Source organism: Polyodon spathula, chromosome 10, assembly GCF_017654505.1.
Source record: "Polyodon spathula isolate WHYD16114869_AA chromosome 10, ASM1765450v1, whole genome shotgun sequence".
NCBI lineage: Eukaryota > Metazoa > Chordata > Actinopteri > Acipenseriformes > Polyodontidae > Polyodon > Polyodon spathula.
The window spans coordinates 15525599-15545416 of NC_054543.1; the positions used below are offsets into that span (position 1 = coordinate 15525599).

General features: G+C 36.5%; 1 protein-coding gene across 1 annotated transcript in view; it reads right to left on the reverse strand.

The window, feature by feature from the left end:
* Window positions 1-421: 421 nt before the first annotated feature.
* The window catches only part of LOC121322266 (protein FAM13C-like), a 28185-nt gene continuing 8788 nt past the window's right edge, over window positions 422-19818 (reverse strand). The window contains 14 exon segments of the mRNA XM_041261968.1: window positions 422-1510; window positions 2086-2187; window positions 2616-2812; window positions 3743-3838; window positions 3931-4014; window positions 4441-4630; window positions 4905-4908; window positions 5021-5102; window positions 5834-5975; window positions 7631-7835; window positions 10875-11022; window positions 11523-11636; window positions 15758-15803; window positions 16448-16566. Of these exon segments, the coding sequence (XP_041117902.1) occupies window positions 1387-1510; window positions 2086-2187; window positions 2616-2812; window positions 3743-3838; window positions 3931-4014; window positions 4441-4630; window positions 4905-4908; window positions 5021-5102; window positions 5834-5975; window positions 7631-7835; window positions 10875-11022; window positions 11523-11636; window positions 15758-15803; window positions 16448-16566 (1653 nt within the window). The 3' untranslated portion in view covers window positions 422-1386.

Sequence of the window (19818 nt, forward strand, 5' to 3'; positions counted from 1 at the left end):
AGAAAAAATATTTATTTTCTTATTGTTGTATAAAACTCTTAGAAACCAGATGTACACAAGATCAAGGATTGTATGGCATTCATGGAATCAATAATTTCTCAAGGTGATGAAAAATATTACAAAATGTGCAGGGATGACTTTCACAAAGCTAACATTGACAAGCTAGGTTGAAATCAATTTATCAAATGTGACAGATTTTAAATTACATTATCTAGGTAATCGCATACTCTGTAAAAAAACAAACAACAAAACCCACTACATTTCTACATAGCATATATCTGATCATTAAAGCACAGTTTAATTTACTGACATGCATATACTGTACTCTACAATATAGTAACAGATGTGAGTTCTCAAAATATTTTAACAGATGTTTTTGTGTCGCAGTTAAACACTTTGTTTCATTAAAGCTTGTAATCAGAATTGCAAACAGAACAATTATTTAATGACCCTTTGTCTTCAGTGGTCGACTCAATCTATTAGGCATATTGCTGTATTTGTAACTCAACACACCATACTGCAGTTTCATTCTACATTAAAAATAGAACAGGAAAATATGACAATTTAGTAAACAGAAAGGTATTGAAGGTTTACATAGTCAACCTGCTCAAGGTTTTGACAGGTTATAAGGGGTTGCTTCAAAATGGAAGTTTTATAGAAGCTTTTTCGAGAATACTTTGAAGCTCTGCATTTATGCCGTTTGCTATGCATTTCACAAAGAGGTATATCAAGAATATTAGGATTTGAAGTGACCCATGGGGCTATACAGCAATTTGCCAGTGAAGACAGTTTTATGATCAAAATATCACACAGAGGTTCACTGCTTACAGGAAGATAGCCTTTCAAATATCTATTTGCCACTGTGCACATAATCTTTTCTGCAGAGGGTTTCAAAATGGAAAAAAAAGGATGCAAATAGCCTGAAACCCTCTGGAGCCGGACGTTAAGATTACAAAACGTGTTAACAGCTAATGACAGTAATGAGGAAACCGCATCTTTTGGAAATACTTTGGTGTTCCCCTTAAGTAAAAATAAAGTGCTGTATTTATACGTATAGGAATGAAGACCACTACTGTAAAAACACCTACCAGTTCTGTGTCTACCTTTTTTTTTTTTTTTTTTTTTTGTATCATTGAACAACAAACCAGCTTTTAGAACTAGCTACTTAATTAGACAGGCTGTGTGTATCAGTTTGTCACAAACAACTGTTAAGTATAATCTGTTGCTTGGCAACCGTTGAATTTCTTTCTGTCTATCTTCGCAACCAGTGTTGTTATTAAAGTGCATCATAGAGTCTGTATGGCACGATCAATTTACATATAAACATCTGTCAATGCAAACATCAACAGTTCCAAACATGTTCAATAACGAAGCAGGAAATTCTTCTCACGTAGTCTGTGCGGCTTCCTTTTTGCTGACGAGAACTTCCAGTAATCTAAGTTTTGCTTTAATTTGTTTGAACTCACAGTATTCTTCAGCTATGAGAGTTCGGTCCTCTTTCTGTGCAGTCCTTTTATAGGGGAAAAAAAAAAGAAAGCTGTAGAGAAAATTGGTACAAGCTAGTACAAGAAAATGTTAAAGCTTTTTGCTTTAACATCTAAATTTATCCAAATTTATCCCAAAGGAATACTGGTATAAGAGAGTCTGTCACAATGCAATTGTAAATTGCAAGGTATGAGAAAGGATTGGTTAATAGTAAAAATTGAATTTTTAAATGGAATGTAACTTGCATAAACTATCACCATATTCCATGTAAAACAAAATGACCTCTTTGAAGCTTTAGTGTCAAATGATGAAATAATATATTCTAGGACAGCCACAATGGGTTGTTGAGAGCCCTCTAGTGGGCATCTGCAAGTATTACTGTATGCATTAACTGCCTAATTTTGTGGAACGAATCCATTCTGCATCTACAGTAACCTTTCACAGGGACACGCCCCACCTCTAGATCAGTTGCAGAACTTAAATCTAAATGTGGCCAAATTACTTTGTAATGTCCTATAAGCCAGTGATGTGTCCAAAAAACAATATTTAGATGTACATCACCATAAACTATTATAAAGACAATACCAGCAGCTGCCATACCTCCCCATTTGTCTTAAAAACTGGTCTTCAAAATCTCTCAAAGTTTTTCGAAGTCTCTTCTTTTCAGCTCTGGTTTCTCGAAGGTGCTCCAGCAACTCAGGCCTGAGATTAATACATCAATATGTTAACATTGTTAAGACTCAAATTAAATTTACTCAAATTAAAATTGAACTTAAAACAGGAAACCTAATAGATCTACAGTCCAATAAAATAAGTGATAAAAAGTATAGACACCAATTCAGGTTATCTACTGGTATTTCAATTTGGTATGAATTCTGTACAACAGTTTTGTAAATGTCTCGGGTATTTTTTGCCAGTCTCAGGACATTAGTTTCAGCTGTTCTGCAACTTGCCTGCATTTTCACCATCTTCTTCAACTGATTACAGACTGGGCTGTACACCAATGACATTGATGCTTCTTTCCCAGTGTTAAAATATTTCTTCCAAATTTCTTGCATAAATAACCTTCAAATTAATAGTGTGTCAACACTTAAGGGCCCTACTGCGTGTGTGTGTGAAATCAAACTTACATGGAGGCCTCGTGTAAACTGGACATGGTAACAACGGTCTGCCTGATAGCTTTCATCTCATCTAAAGGGGATACAAAGGCAAGCTCATTGTCTTCCTCATAGAGACACAAAGACTCTTCGGAAGAATTCTGGGATATTATTCTGGAAGGTGGTAGTGGGTTGTGCTGCATATTCTCTTCATCAGATCCCTCTTCTTCCTGTTTACAGTAATAAGATCATTATGAACAGCTCTCTTTAAACTATTCCCTTTTAATGGTTAAATATTTATTAAATTAAATATTTCATAATTACCATTACTTTTGTTTGACTGATGCGGAATTGAAAATACATGTACTGCAGAGTTACAAAGCCTTCTAATATGATGCTAGAACACATATGGTCACAAAGTAGGGCTTTGTTAGTTGAAGTACATGTTTAAATCAAACGTATGAAATGCCTTTACTTGTTACGTGTCCAACTTTTTTTTATTAAATATTCAGTAATGTGAGAAACGTGGTCTTTTTACTGCAAACAATTATTTTTGGAAAAATATGGGAACGTATGACTACATAATCACCACCAGTCCTTTACTGTAAGTGTTACACAGGAGTCTTGATGGAAAAGTGGAAGAAGCATGAATCTTGTACATTATCTCTATTAGGAGATCCTCATTCATCAGTGTAAGAGTGTGGCCAAGTGCTCACCCCTGTGCGTATTTATGTGTTCTGTGTTGCGTGTGGAGTGTTAATGTTGGTGTATACATATTGCTGCACGGGAATGGATCTGTGAATGACTCATGAATAAATAAATATGCACTGGGGTGTGCGCTTGGCCACAATCAGACTAAAAACATATACTGCATGTTACCAAGCATTATGCAAGATCTGAAAATTGTAATTTGATCATTTCATGTTCTTACATATAATTATACCAACGGATTAAGATGTGATGAAATGAGGAGAATTAAATGTTGTTTTTATTCTTCATTGTGTAGTGTAGCTACCAGGGACACACTCGTGGGAACATGATGCAACAATTTGTAATGCAAAAGTGAACTTAACCTTGATCTGGCAAAGCCACCTTGGAGAGTTCACTAATAGCCCCTTTCCCTATTCCCTGAATGTTCAAAAGGTTGTGCTATGACGTACAATGGTAGTAATTGAAGACGCCTCACACAGAAACTGCTTGATCATTCTGTATCGGTCATAAAATGGTTTCATAAGATTCCGTTCCTGTTTGGTTCCCTAAAGACAAAAAATACATGCTTTTAGTAGCAGCATCACTGATGTGATCAACCATTTCAGATACATATACTACAAACATAACCGCTCCATACCGGCCGTCCGTGAAGGCTCTCGAAATACAACAAGCATTTTTGCAGGGTAACTTTTTCTAAAGCCATTTGCTTTTGGGTCATTTCCTGCAAAAAAATAAAGAAAAAAATTACAATGTAACTCTTACATATTAATCATAGCAATTTTACAGAATATCAGGTCATATTTGGGTCAATTCACCTTGTGCTTTTCAATTTTTTCGAAAATATTACCAGAATAAATTGCCATCATGGTCTTATACACATTGAACCTGACAAATAAAAAACATACATAAATATAGACTGATCAACTTGAAACAAAAAATAAAGGATATATTAATAAACATACAAAAATATCCCATACAAGTATGTGCCCACATACAAGCCACCACAATGCAATAATGATGCAGAAATGTCAGACAGGCTGTGGGTGCAATATACTGTACATGAGTTGTATTTCCATTGTAATAAATCAAATCGTATTTACTTTACCAACACTGCTAAAATATCTTGCTGAACAGTATGTATAACTACCTTCATGTTCTCTGGCAGGCCGAGTACTGTGCGCTTCTCCTTTAGTCTCATTATCAAAGACTCCACAGTTTCCTCCAGGCAAGGTTTCTGCTGTAGCGCTACTGCCCCATGTTGGCCAGATTTCATGCTGCACAGCTCTCTCTGTTGGTTGGCTCCCCTAGTTCAAGTTCTTTCACAGACATTTTTCAAACTCCAGACGTACCATGGTCAAAGGGGGGGGGGGGGGGGACATATACATATATATATATATATATATATATATATATATATATATATATATATATATATATATATATATATATATATATATATATATATGGATACTATACTAGTATAATATTTATTCTTTCTGAATTTATAGGCATTTGTTTATATTCTTAGGTATATCAAAATGTATCATTAGATTTTTTCAATTAAGTCAATTAAGCTGAAATTTACAACAACGGTACACCAAAAATAATCACATTTCTACCAATCCATTTCTGCAGAGCTGACTGCCAATATTGGTACAACATGACATTTGTCGAGGTGAATTAACATGTTGGCAAACAACAAATAGTTACAAAGACTGTAGATTTACCTTTGAGTTGTTTGCGAGATTTGGCCAGGTCGTTCATCAGTTTGAAGATTTCAGGGTTTGCTGTTTTATCATTATGTGAAGGCTGAAGAGGGAAGGGAAACAGAGGTGTAAATCACTGCATGCAATAAATCAGTAACCTCATGTCAGACTGTGGTACTCTACTGTATTGACTTCTGGGTCTACTCACAAAGTACCTCAGCTGGGCTGCAGGGGGTGCTAACACATACAATTTGCATCGTGGTCTTTGTTGCTTTCAGAAATGAAGGAAGGTTAAAGGTCGGTTGATTTCTGCTGACAGCGGTCGGAATCGAGATACCCACCGTATTTATTCATGAGTTTACCAGGGAAACCTTTTTAAAACATTTACCACAAAAGGATGCTTTTAGTATTGCAGAGTAGCACCAAAAAGACCATACGTTTAAATAATCACACTTCTGTACAATATTGTCTGTTGTTTGTTTCAGAGATGATCTGGTAATGCAAAATAAAAACTGATATTATGAAGCAAGCGGTTGTAACACTGGATGCAGAATGAAGGACGCAGTGAAAGGAGGAATGTTTAGTTTTTTTTTTTAGATTGTTCTAGAATATACTATATATAACTGTCTCTACAGTAAGCCTCAACACTATTAAACTAAATGCTTCTCATTTTCCCTCTGCAGTATAACGCAGCCTGTGTTATTCTTGGCCCACCCACTCGCACTGTTGGAGTTGACTGTTGCAGCTTTGTGCTTTTAAAAGGGACTGAAGAAAAATGTGGCATTCAAGTGGCCAGTAAAAAGGCAACTTCATCTCTTAATGTTAAATGCACACCCTGTATTTCCTTTCTTGCTCAAACTTCTCTTCATATTTCTTGATTTTCTTCTTCACGTTCTGAATGTGTTTTGTCAGCAGTGTCACCGATACAGGCTCTTTCGCAGTCTCTGGGGGATCTCCCCTGACAACGCCCCATGACCTATGAGAAGGAAAGACAGACAATCTTAAGGTCTTAAATTACTTTTAGTACTTCTATATAAACCAGTTTAAGGGAAGTTTTCATAAAACATCTATTTTTAGTGGTAATCCCCAGAACTGTAAAATGGCTCTGACAAAAGCCATCTTATCCTACCTTACTAGTACTGTACATTAAATACAAATTCACAGGTATAGCAATTCAAATCCAGTTTAACAAAAGCCAACCTTTATATATATATATATATAGTAATTTTGTGACAGTACCAATGTTTTTCTTTCTTTACATATCTATGCAGCATATGTTTCCCCCTCTTCCCCCAGCTTCTTGCATATACACCACAAGGCAATACAGGAGAAACATTAATGCAGAGCTGCCTGAATGCATCCCCAGCGAATACAACTGCTATGAATCGAATAGGAAAACAAACAAGCACAGTTGCAGTCGGCACAGTACCGCTGAATAGAAGCCACTGCAGTTATCTCTATCAGAGATTAACGGACACATCTGAATAGCTGTGCGACTTGTTAAGGCAGTTACAGTAACTATCTCTTGCAACGATGCGGCTAGGGTGGTGCAGTAGGGTAACACACAAGCTTATGGGGTTTTTTTTGCACTTTGTATCTGCTAACTTGCATAAGGACAGCCACCCAATCTGATATAATGGGGAAGGTTTAAACTTTACAAGAAAATAAAAAGCTGAGGAACTTGTCCCACGCATGGTATGTGAAGAGACAAGAAGGATGGCTTTGCAGAGGTGACGTCTGACCAGAACAGAAACCAAAACAATGAATGGCTGGGCAAAACAGTAACGTTACGGCGCTCAGTATTTTATTAAATAATAAACAAAACAAAGATTTAAACAAAACCAAACACCACAAAACAAAAGGCGCGTTGGCCAAACAAATAAACTAATAATAAACAAACAAGTATCGTGCTGGTGTTTAAGCCAGCACTCTTAGCCATTGTTATTATTCTTAGTTATAATGTACCGCCTCGCTCCCGTTCTCTAATTCTAGACACTCTCTCCTTAAGTCTGGAGCGCGTCTTTTCGGTCTCAAACAGCAAAATAAGATGGACGGCTTTGTCCACCTGCATAAAATTACAATAATAATAATAATAATAATAATAATACATTATACAAATAGCGCACAATATATAGGGGTGGGGCTCACCGTCACAGGAAGTGATTTCAACGGTTGCTGGGAAACAATCTCTCAGTAGCAACAGACGCTTTTTTGGCAACATCTAAACCAGCAAGCCATTGGTTTATGCACATAAATATGTATAGCACAGTGACCCAAAATCAACATCATTTTTTCCATTATGTGAGCAATTCATTTGTTCATTTGACATTGTAAAGGTCTCAGTGTAGTAATAACCAAGATAAGAAAAGGAACACAATTACATTTAAAGAAGAGAGGGAAAGGACACCAGTGTTAATGTTGCAATAATGTAAGAAAATTGATTTTAAAAGTCTTGGTTATCACTCATGGTTTATGTATCCTAGCATATGCAGTAATACTGAAAAAGCCATTGCAAAAAAAAAAAAAAAAAAGTTGGTCAAAGAATTGTACATGTTTCTTTTAAATTCTACTACATATTTTCTGTTGCATAGCTGTGGATCGTAGTCTAACCCAAAAGCGAGTTGTCCTTACATTCTGAATTGCTGAGAGCATGGGGGGGAAGGAGCAGACTCTGGGTCGGTGTTGAATCGCTGGCTCTGGCTGAAGCAGCGAGGCGAGGGCTGGGGATTGCCTCCGTCAGTGATGTGGTGGAGGAGCCGGCTGGTCTTGGGATACTGCTGTGCTTCGGCTTGGATGTCAGATTCATTCTGACAGTTTCTGAAGGCTGTCTGGGGCTCTGCAAACAGATCAACTCTCCATTGTAATTAAAGTGGCCGACAGATACAGTATGTTCAGTATGACACAACAACATACTGTACGCTTTTAACAGCATTCCTTGGTGGTTTATCTCATTCTTTAGTCTCACACGCTCAATCTCATCTTTGCTTCCAGGTTCCGTGTACAAAGAAATGTGATCATGTTGCTTCATGTGTCGATGCAGGTGCCAATGATAAGCCTGGATATTTTAATTGACCCATTTGACCCACTTAAATCCAGCAAAGCGCCTACATGGGTCTGAATATAAGCTACATACTTCTTGTAACAACAGGCTATGCAGACAGGATAAATAATGGCATTTTGACAATTACTTAAATGTTATTTTTTTTAGCACTTTATTAAAAGTCATTTTTATTCTGTTACTCATGCAATACACCAGTACTATACATAATATAGGCAATTTGTTATATTCTTTGCTTGTCAAGGTAAGGGAATAACTGCAGTGGCTATTCTGTGAAGCTGTATTGGTACAAATTACCATAATAATCCTGACCCAACAGACTTTGCCCTGTTATCCAGTTCCTAGCCTCTCCAGTTGGCCACAGAAAGAGTGTCTGGAATTGTACAGTGTTAATATGCCCCCGTCTGATTGACTCTTTCAGAAACACTGTCTTTAAGCAAAAAGTTGCTAAGGTACATGACTTTTTTTTTTGGACGCACTGACTCGGGGGAGATGAAGACGAAAACACGCCTCTTCCGATACGTGTTGTCAGCCGTCTGCTTCTTTTCACTCTGCAGGCCCGCCATACAGCTACCTCAGAGCTACAATGTCGGAGGACAATGCAGCTCTGGGCCATGTGCAGGCAGGCAGGCCTGCAGGTGCTAGTGCGCGGTGAGCTGAGGACATCCTGGCTGACCAAAACCCTCCCCAACCTGGGCGTCTCTCAGCCAATTGTGGGCCGCCCCCTGGGAACTCCACTTGGGAGCCCCAAGGCTCATGATTTGCTCATTTATAATTCAATAGATTCAGTGTGCTCTGCTGTATGGCATCATTGAGATTGGCCTAATTGCCTCTCTACTTGTTTTTTAAATTTATTGTGTTGCTTGTGGGCCTGCTAATGAACTTATTATATACAAATATGGAGTTGAGTGTGTGGTGGTGGTGTTATAAAAGTAAATCAATGCAGCAACTAACAGAGGAAAGTGGACCAGCAAAAACATATTGCCTGGGATAATAGAAGGGCAATACTAAGAGAATAGAGAATAAACTACATACTGTAGATAACACGGTTAAAAATCCAGGCTTTCTTTAAATATTTTACCTTGTAATAGATCACAGTCACCAGAGATTTCTAATAGATGTACCATTTTTTAAATTAGAATGGAAAGGTTTTTTTTTCAAAGCAAACAGAAAAATGCGTGGCTTTTCAAAATCCCACCAATAAGAGTTGAGAACTTTCGATATGGGAGGTATGAGAGAAAGCAATGTAACACATATTCTGCAATAGTACACGTTACAAGAAGGAGGCGTTTACTGTAGTCTGGTTTATAGCAGCTAGAGGTGTGACAATGAAATTGATTAATTGATTACTGATCACCATGGCACTGAACAATTCAAAATAGACCTGGGATCCAACCAGGAAGCTCACTCATATTATATTACTTTCAGTTTTCAGTCATTTTTGTGAAGCATCTAGTCTACATATTTTTGTGCTAATTTCTTTTGAATAATAGTGTTATCAATGCATCATCTATTAGTACCTGGCCAGTTTGATTAGGAAATTGGTGAATTGCCCCTCTAATAGTAATATTATAATAATAATAATAATAATAATAATAATAATAATAATAATAATAATAATAATAATAATAATAATAATAATAATAATAATACTAATAATTATTATAATTATATATTTATCTAAAAAGATAAAGCAAATAAAAATATATCAATTTAATTTGTTTTGTAATGTCCTCTTTCTATCCTTCAATTGATCTAAAATTAAGTTTCTTAGATCATAAAGAAAAGCATGCTATAGCACCCATTCAACTGCATTAAAGCCACAGCCCCAAGAAGAAAGAAATACTTCAATACCTCCGCAGACAACATAGCTGCAGTCACTAGCTTTCAGAACAAGTGAATCTATTAAGCTTCCTATAATTTATCATTTCCTTCACTGTGCTATAAAATGAATCATTTCAAAGGCAGAAAACAATTAGTATTAATGATTATCTTTTCTTCATCTCTTCTGTACAGCTAGCAAACAAAGCTGTGCAATGCTTGTAGGTATATAGGCAGTTTATACAACTAAGCAATGCCTGTGCATATAATATCACATGAGAAATAGGACATGCCTTTAGGGATGAAGGTGTGGGTGGTGAGGATGAATTGGAAAGGTCAGAGTACAGAATGTACACAGCCTTGCTACCTTTTTGCCGATGTATTCATTTGAAATCAAGAGGGATAATGGATTGCACTAATAAAGCAAAATAAATAAATAATTGGAAATGGAAAAAAAAACTAAAACTCAAAAAGTTCAAGCCTATGCAATGATTTGAATGCATTCCTAAAAGCACGGCTTTGAAAAGGAGGCTCCATTAAAAACAGGGAAATGCATACCATGTATCTACTGCACACATTGTCATTAGCAAGTTCTACTTAAGATGGGGAGGACCATAAATGACATTCTTAAAATAGTCTTAACATTTACCCTGCTTTTTGTATGCTTCACTTTGCTATGCCTTTGCCATGGGACGATGCAGTCAACATTTTTCCAGGTTTATTTAAAAAAAAAGAAATAATCATAAATATATATTTAAATTTTTTGCAGTGCTAGTCCAAAAAATAACCAAATAAAAAGCTGAAATAAAAAGCTGTCAAAACATGTAAATATATGTGAAATAATATTATTTAAGTGTGGTGTTTAATATGAATAAGAGTAATTTAGGGTGTCATTAATAGATGTTTACCAGAGCTCCCTCAATAGTCATTACTTCTAATTGACAGGTGCTCCTGATAAACATGCACAATAAAGAAAATAAACCCTGGCTCTCTTACCTCCAGTGTTAGCATCTTCTCCCTGTGCAGCGTGTTCCGCTTCCAAGCTCTGCTCCTTGGGGTGCTGTACCTGGGCATTGTCTTCCTGCGCTGGCAGAAATGAGGAGCTCAGATCAACTTCCAAAGACTGTAGTTTCATTAAAGAGCTCTGCAGGCAAAAGCAGAACATACTGGCTAAAAATACTGAAAACGTCCTCTGTGCTCTTGGCTGGCTTTGTGTGTGTGTGTGTGTATTTGTGTGTGTGTGTGTTCTGCAATGCTCTCTAATACAGTTCAAGCGCTTCTCTCAGCCACAGTGCACCCCATTCCTGTGAGTCACCAGCTACACATGTCTTCCATTCATCCTCCATGCTATGTTATTGATGTGACTCTGCAGCTATACAAATTGCAGTTTCTATGGGTTACTCATGGCACACTTGTAGTGGTGATGGAAGGGGGGGGGGGGTTTCAGTCAGCAAGCCTGTGGTAATTTGTTCAGTTGGGAGTGGAGGTCTGTGTACAGTACAGATTTTTTCTCTGCCTCCACCGTGGGTGTATTTCATTCAGTCCATTGACATCATGATCTGGTGACAATCTGGCTCCTCCCAGCTGAGTTCATTCATAAAATAGAAACAAATATATTGAACACGGCTGAGCTGGAGCACTTACGTCGTCCTCGATGGTGCCCTTGATTGAAGCATTGCTTTCTTCAGTAGCAGCGGGGGTGGTGTTGTCTGCAGATGGCTGCAGCTGGGTGCTCCCCTTAGGATCGGCTTCCACCAGCTGAGAATAAATATGAATAGAATTGTGTTAACTGTTGTCTTGAGTATATTCCCTCAATCTGATTGAGTGTTGCTTTGCATTGGTGTGGAGAGTGTGAAACAACAGTTTCTGCTGCTGTCAAGTCTGCTGAGGTGATGCAGTGGATGCAGAAAGCCTGCTTACTTCGCTAGGCTGACTGAGCCACTTCCAAGTTGTGCTCAGTCCTGCTCCCCCCCCCCCCCCCCCCCCGGGAGCTGACAGATTGCATGGTAATACGCATGAAAACGCAGACTGCAGCCCGTCTCCAACCTCACACAGCAGCTGACACAGGCAAAAAAAAATTCTAGTTCATTCAAATGCAGAATCTTGCTGTTTTGTTTAAAAAAATAAATGCCAGTGTACACCTGCTTGATCTAGCCAAAACAGACTGCTTACCCGAACAAATAATAATAATAATATTTCAGAGGAAATGCTGTAGATGAAAAGCTGTCTTTCTTCCTGGCACCTAATCACTTAATGTATTGTTAAAGTTAACAAAGCTAATAGGGTAATGAGGTAAGAACATGGATTGTAAAGCAGTACTCCTTCAATAGGATGTCAAAGGCATTGTGCACCATAAAGTCTCATATAGTTTCATATACAGCAATACCCTTTCTAGTTCCTCATTCACAAGATCAGGACCCTTATTCGGCAATCATGTCCACCTGTCTGTCACTCAATCATGTTCGTCTGTCTCATACTCAGTCATGTCCAGCTGTCTGTCATACTCGACATGGTGAACATTATAACTGTCTTGATTTTGCATTAGTCTTCATCAGACTTATCATATGCTCCGAGCCTCCTATAGACGTTTTAGATTGTAATTGGCTATAATCCAAATAGGTGCATTCATACATTTCCTCTGAGCTATGGTGGAGCTTCTGAGTGGCAGTCTCCTTCTGCTACTGTTGGTATTTGCAGGAGTTTGTTGGTTTAGTTCACAGAGTGACAGAGGCAGGAGGGCAACAGCTTGTGTGTCTCCAGCTGAAACTGCCATTGGGAATGTAAACAAACAACAAGTTCTGGTTCCTGATGAAGTACACACCAGAGACAAAGGCAAACTGTGTATTTAGAACGTAGTCAACAGTTACCCAATAAAATATTTTAGTGTATAATTGGGTCACAATAGTTATGGTACTTAACAATAATATAAATAAATAGTACTTGAAGATAGCCAAAAATGAGTTCTAAACAAAACTAAGAATAACTAAAAGCCCAGCCCGCTAGGCCAGATACAAATCCTAGTTTGTAAAAGATATAAAAGGTAGAGATGTCAAGTAGGAAGATGCAAGGGATTTTAATATGTATACACTGGAGTATGACAGTTTGTCCCAAGCAGTCACTCAAGCAAGCAAGCAAACTCAGTTCTTCAAAAGACTTGGCTTTTGCTACACAGTTTTTAGGATAACCAACCAATCCTAAACCTGTTGTACTACAGCCGACACCAAAACATGCAATTCACTGTAAGTAAACCAAGACTGAGATAGATTTCAGCTATATAGATATTACACACACATATATAGTGAACAGGCTGGCTGTTATTTGGGTTCGTGCCCCTTTAAGAATGTGACCTAGAAATAAAAACTTGATTTTTATAAGCACTTTCGCTCACTTTTATTCAAACAAATAAATCCAACAAACATACAAACAAACACCTAGCTCCCTCAGAGTACTCGTTAAACATATGCAGGTCCCTGACTGATGCGCAGGACAGCTAAGCTGTTTACCTGACATAACATGAAAATAAACACTAACAGATTTTTATAAAAACCAAAAACGTAGGTTTTTACCTCACCATAACACTTTGAGCTCCTTACTCTATAGCCACACCATCCTGAGCAAACTGACTGCTTTCCTTAAATACCCTGCACCTGGCTCTAATTTACAATGATAGCCAGGTGCAGAGGATAATTAACAATAAAACAATTAAACAAAATCAATTAAATCAAACAAAACACACATTTTCACATGTTTTTAGGCAGGAAGGAATCTGACCCTCCCCCTACCACCTTACAATTATATATATATATATATATATATATATATATATATATATATATATATATATATATATATAATAGATAATATATATATATATATATATATATAATTAAATTTATTTACGTAAACCTGTTACGTAAAACATATGTTGCCGTGACACGCATATTGGTCACCCAGAGGGAATAATGTGGTCCCAACAACTCTACAATACATCAGTGCTATTGTATAATTGCAGATGCTGACAAACAAGTGTGCTACAAGGACCAATATATGAAATAAAGCAAGTAACATGTTATAAGTTAATGTGTTGTGTAGAGGGTATCCCTTGTTATATAGAAGATGGTGCCCAAGAGGAAGTCTATATAATCCTAAATGGCAGAGACAGTTAACCCAAGACACTGCTAGAGTAGAACAAGAGGACATAAATGGAAGAAGCTTAGAAAGCTTTATTTTTTGTTTTATTTTTACATAGTGTTATAAATGCATGGAATAGTCTAGCAGCGGGATCTAAAAAACTGGTAACCTTTAAACAAAGCTACTGGATTCTGCCCACTAAATTAGGGGCAAATGGTGTGCTATCAAGGAACCAGCCTTGATGGGCCAAATGACCTCTTCTCGTTCCCAACTGTTGTTTTGTTTTCTCTGTTGTGAAGAGGACTTCCAAGAGAAGTGGATGGCTGCTTAAACTGTGCAAAATGCTGTCTCATAATAATAATAATAATAATAATAATAATAATAATAATAATAATAAACAAAAAAAGATCATTACTCAAGAACTGCTACCAAACATAAAAATAGTGGTGGGGTTTTTAGAATTGTATGGTCAATGCACGGAATACCACCTGTACACAGAATAAGATGTACTGAAGTTTTGATTCATAAATCCAAATAAAAACCCATGCACCTACTTTCAAGATTCTCCTGTATGTTTGCGCACGAGGTATGAGTTGAAAAAGTGGTTCTATTTGTATGTGTTCTATTTTAAAAAGCAGTTGAACATTTCTCGGTTTTCATTTTGGTTATGAGTGCTGAGTAAACACAGATTTGACTTCAGTACTTGGCTTCGGCATGCAAATACATGCTTGGTCTTTGCACTTCCCCGGATCAAGATGTTGCTTTATTTTCATAGGACAACTTAACTGATAAAATGCCAACAGATTAAGTTTATGAATCAGCTTTAGCAGACTGGTTTAAAATGGTAAAATATGCAAATCGTCTGATAAGAGTTGCCAACTCATTGCAGTCTCTTGACTGCATGTTGTTTTATCTCATGGACTTGCCATGGTTCAATTGATCAGCAATGGTGTGGTTCTCTTCAAGTTAAGTTCTGTACTGTATTATTATTTGAAATTGGATAGACAGGCCTGCTCTGAGATTAGCAATTGTGGAACAAAAATAACTTGTCGAGGTGTGCACTTATAAAGAAACCAGTGTTACATTACTTGATCGAATGACGCTGAAGATAGACAAAACTTAACGGGAAAATAATTAAATATAGAATAATTGATTGTTCTATGTGCGCAATGCAAAATGAATCAATGAGTGACAGAAGATACTCCCAAGTTAATTACGTCTGTCCTCAATAATGGATTAATTACCCACAGAGACCCATCATGTTAACCCTATATCCTACAAGAAAATCACTTCATGTTACTGTAAAATGCATGATTAAGAAAGGCTTAGAATTATATAAATACCAAACAAAAGACTGAATGTAAAGTCCAGAAAACATTTAGAAGTGAGTAGTTTTTCGAGATTTACGATTATACTGTATTTACAGTATAATCGTAAATCTCGAAAAACTACTCACTTCTAAATCTTTTGTAGTCATTTTTGTATTACTTTAGTATAAATACATGTTCATTTGGATTCATATGTTGTTTTTTTCTGACTTTATGTGAACGAAAAGACACACATTTGCCTGTTTTCCCATTGGAAATAGTGATATTTTGAAATATCACTGTCCTGGTCACAAAAACAAAGTTTGTGGGGAATAATAGCCATTTTCTATACTTTTGAGGCATAAGCAATTAGGAAATAACACTTACTACCCAGGAACAAAAACTGTGTTACATAGTGTTATCAATGCACAAAATACATACCTCATTGGAATCTTGAAGTTCCACTGTGTCTTCATTCAGCACCGTGCTGCAGATTTAAAAGGATATTATTAAAACTGTGTATGTATTTTTTTAGACTAAATACAATTTCAGCATTTAAATGTTACATTTATAGCTGCACATGTCAAGGAACGTGAGAACACTAATTATACTGCAAGAGCTTCTTGGACAAGAGCCGTGTCTTCAACTTTCTGAAAAGGTTTTCCAACAATTCACCACAGACTCACCTTTATACAGAATAAAAGTGCATTTGTTGTAGTTCTTACTGAAAAATACAAGCTAAATGACAAGGCAGCAGTGTCTCGTATTGTAGAGCGGTTTTTATATTAGTTGGTTTATAAGAAGCATCTGAAATATCTGAATGCAGACTATTGTTCCATAAAAATAAAAAAAATAAAAACAGTTTGCCACATTTTAGGCCTGTTTTTCAGTCACGTATGTGAACGCGCAAAGGCTCTTTAAACCACAAATGTAAACGGGGTTGCAGACCATAATCTGAGGCGGCACTGGGCCCTGTGAACAGGGTCTTATTTCACCTCTTGCTTGCTTGTGGCTGCATCACAAATGGTCAACTATATTGGCACATTCTTGATTAGATGGTCTTATACATGATATCAAAATATACTATTATAATACAACAGTGTGAGTGACAGCCTACATCAGACAGCATACCTGTTCTGAAAATCCAGTATTTCTTTGGCCTGGAATGAAGCATTTTGAATGTGCTCGGATTCTGACAGCGCAGAGTTCATTTGACATGCTGACGAGCTTTGCATTTTATTCTCCATGTCCTGCCACAACAGCAACACAAACGAAAAGACAGTGGAATAACCGTTGTTTTTATTTTTATTGTACATTTGTATCAAAATTCCAGTGTCTGGAAAACATCAAAATGATGTATTATATCTGGAACCAGACAGAAAGAACTAAAAAGAAATAATCAAATAATAGGTTTGTAATGAACAAACTGTGGCTCAGCATTGGAAGGCAGTGAATAGCTTTTCATACACTAGTATAATTATCCAGGTCACTCTTTGTTCTGCAGCGATGTATTATTTAGGATAACAGAAGCCCCACAGGAATGTTCTAGTTTGAAGCATTCTTCCACGCAGATAAAAGGTTTGCAGTAGATTCATGTGGATTTTCACTTACTTTAAGCTTGGTTTCATGACAAAAAATCCCCACTGAAACAGTTAATAACTATTCTATTGCTGTAGAACTGTATTTATTTAAATACACCTAAAGAAGAAACTTTTGCGGTCTTGAAAGCAAGATTGTTAATCTAATAAAACAGTATACAACATTCAAAGCTATTACCTTGATCAACACAGCAAAAAATCTTTCAACAATGTAACATGTACGTTGTCACTGTGGTTATGATCAGAAGCCTCCCGTCCGAGATCCATGGGACCTTTTCAATAAGTTTCTATCAATTCATTGCTTTTATTTTCATTGGGAAAAAGAAAAACAGCCTGAACTGTTCTAATCAATTCTCTGCCAGGTCTCAAAGCATTCAAATAAACAGCAAGTAACCCCAAGAAAGACTTTTGTTTTGTTGCTTCAATACAAGCAAATCACCCGCAGTAAGCAGCCGCAAATACTTGTTCAGTCCCCATAGGAGACTGGTTAATTCAGGTTTCAGTGCAAACAAAAATTAGGCTTAAAACATAAAAAATTATGCCTTACTTTTTTATTTTTAAATGTTGCTGCAGCCAAAGTCACAGACGCTCACGGAAATCAGCCTCATTTTGTTTTTTGTTTTTTAATAAGTTTTTTCTTAAAGTAATTTCCTCCAGCTCCACCATTTTCGCCATCAGTAAAAAGACTGGACTTTCCACAGAGTATCAAATAGTGTGCTCTGCTCCCTTGACTTCAGCAGAGTTTGACAGATCAGATAAAAACTCATTCCTGTAAATGTGAGAGTGCCAGAGAAGAGCTGGCAATTATGTTATATAAAAATGCATTTCCAGTTGATACATGTGGCATGTTCATACCAGAATTTTTACCCAGCTGTTCTGTCAATTTTGTTAGGGTCTACCAATGCACACCATTTTCAGTGCAGGTTTGTGGGGTACAAACCTTTACAGTAAATGTTGTGACCTCATAAAAAGTATTTATAAAATATAGTACTTACTGCATTTTATAAACTTGCTCTATAACACATTATTAGTGTATTTTTCAGTATATTAAAGTGCTCCAATAGTGAAGTAAAACCTACATTAACAAGTCACCTACAGAACAAAAACTTAAGATAACTATATAAAAGTATTTGTAGTCATATAGGTTCATATATAAAAATTGCCATATATATCCCAATAAAATATTGTATACAGTAGTCTCCACGTACAGGAACACCTTCTAGATAACACTTCACCTAAGAGAACACCCTTGTGGTGACACAGATTTTTCCCATTGTAAATGGTCTGCCTAAAGGAACAAGAACACACTTTTCGCATTGCTAGCGATTCGTTCACAACTCCGGAACACTTCGGTACGGGACATGGTTTTTAAGTTGCCCTTAGACTGAAAGCAATAAACACATGAACTGAGCACTAAGCACTTGCTGAATTTATACTGCTTCTTAATTATCCAAATCATTGTGATAATACAAATCTTACAAAATAAAAAAGCATCTTGAATAAACGTGTGTGTAGGTTTATTCAAGATATTTATTTTTATTTTGTACAAAATGATATTTCAGTTCTCAATATTTAAAAAATGCTATTTATATCCCATTAATTAATAATATATAGCCCTAATTTACATTGACTTTCCCAATTAAATAACAACACTGATCCAGTGTTCACACTGTCTGGTGTCAGGAATAGTGAACAGCTGCTCAGTATTAAGTGGGAGAAGATGATATACTATGAGAAACTATAAAGAAACTTTAAAATATGTATTTTTAAAACTATTAATAAAATAAATAAATGTTGATGATGTACTTATTTATTTATTTCATTTTTAAAAGCTATTATTGTATTGTCATGCTGCCTCAAGATATTTAATCACCAGAATCAATTTAGCAAAGGTTTAGGGCTCAATTCACATGTTGATTTCCTTCAGTTTTAAGGCAACTTCAAAATCCTGTTCTGTCTCAGTGTTCCAGAATTATGGGTCCAGGAGGAAATCCTATTCACAACTGATACAGTGATGTTTTGTAACCTGATAACTCATCATCATCAAACTTGGATAAGCAACGGTTTATCAATCTTTTCAAATGTGACTTGTCATCGCAAGTGTCTTGAGGCACACTGATTGGTTTATTATATCTTTCCAGAACCAACATCATATCATTGCCTCGTTTTGTATTCTGATTTCCACGAGTGCACCTCATCACTGCAAAATGGCATGTAAACAAACAACGCACCGCGCCGCTGTTTCTCTTGCTACAAACAGGTGGAAATTGTTCGAGCGCCAGAAAAAAAATAAAATCAGACACAAGTTGCCGAGCAATTTTGTGTTTTCCTTTCTGGTGAGTTGCTTCACCATTCTGTCAAATAGTTTTGTGCATGTCTTGAATATTGCCCCTGTACAGATATTCAGAATTAATCTAGAGCTGCTGCTGCATTTTGTGGGTGCTGGTCAGTTCACTAGCTGCCACGAGACAAAATCACAAAAATAGACACCAATCCTATTTTGTTGGCATCGCTTCAATGTCGCCCGTCACATCGCGTCATGGTGCGGTGTGTCATACGACACATTCGCTTGTTGCATCGTGTCTGCCGTGTAGAGGCCTTTAGTTTATTAATGTTAGTTTGTCTGTTACTTCATTACCTTATACTTTATTAACATACACTTGCCTATTGCTTATTCCGTTCATTTCACATGTTGATGCACGTGCGTCATGACAAGTAATACATATTTATTTATTCATTCATAATGTGTCTGGTGGTCAACTCTGTCTTAAACACTACCGCTAAGAGAAGACTTTGCTTGCTTCCCGAGGGGTGTTCTCTTAGCCAGAGACTACTGTATAATATATATATATATATATATATATATATATATATATATATATATATATATATATATATATATAT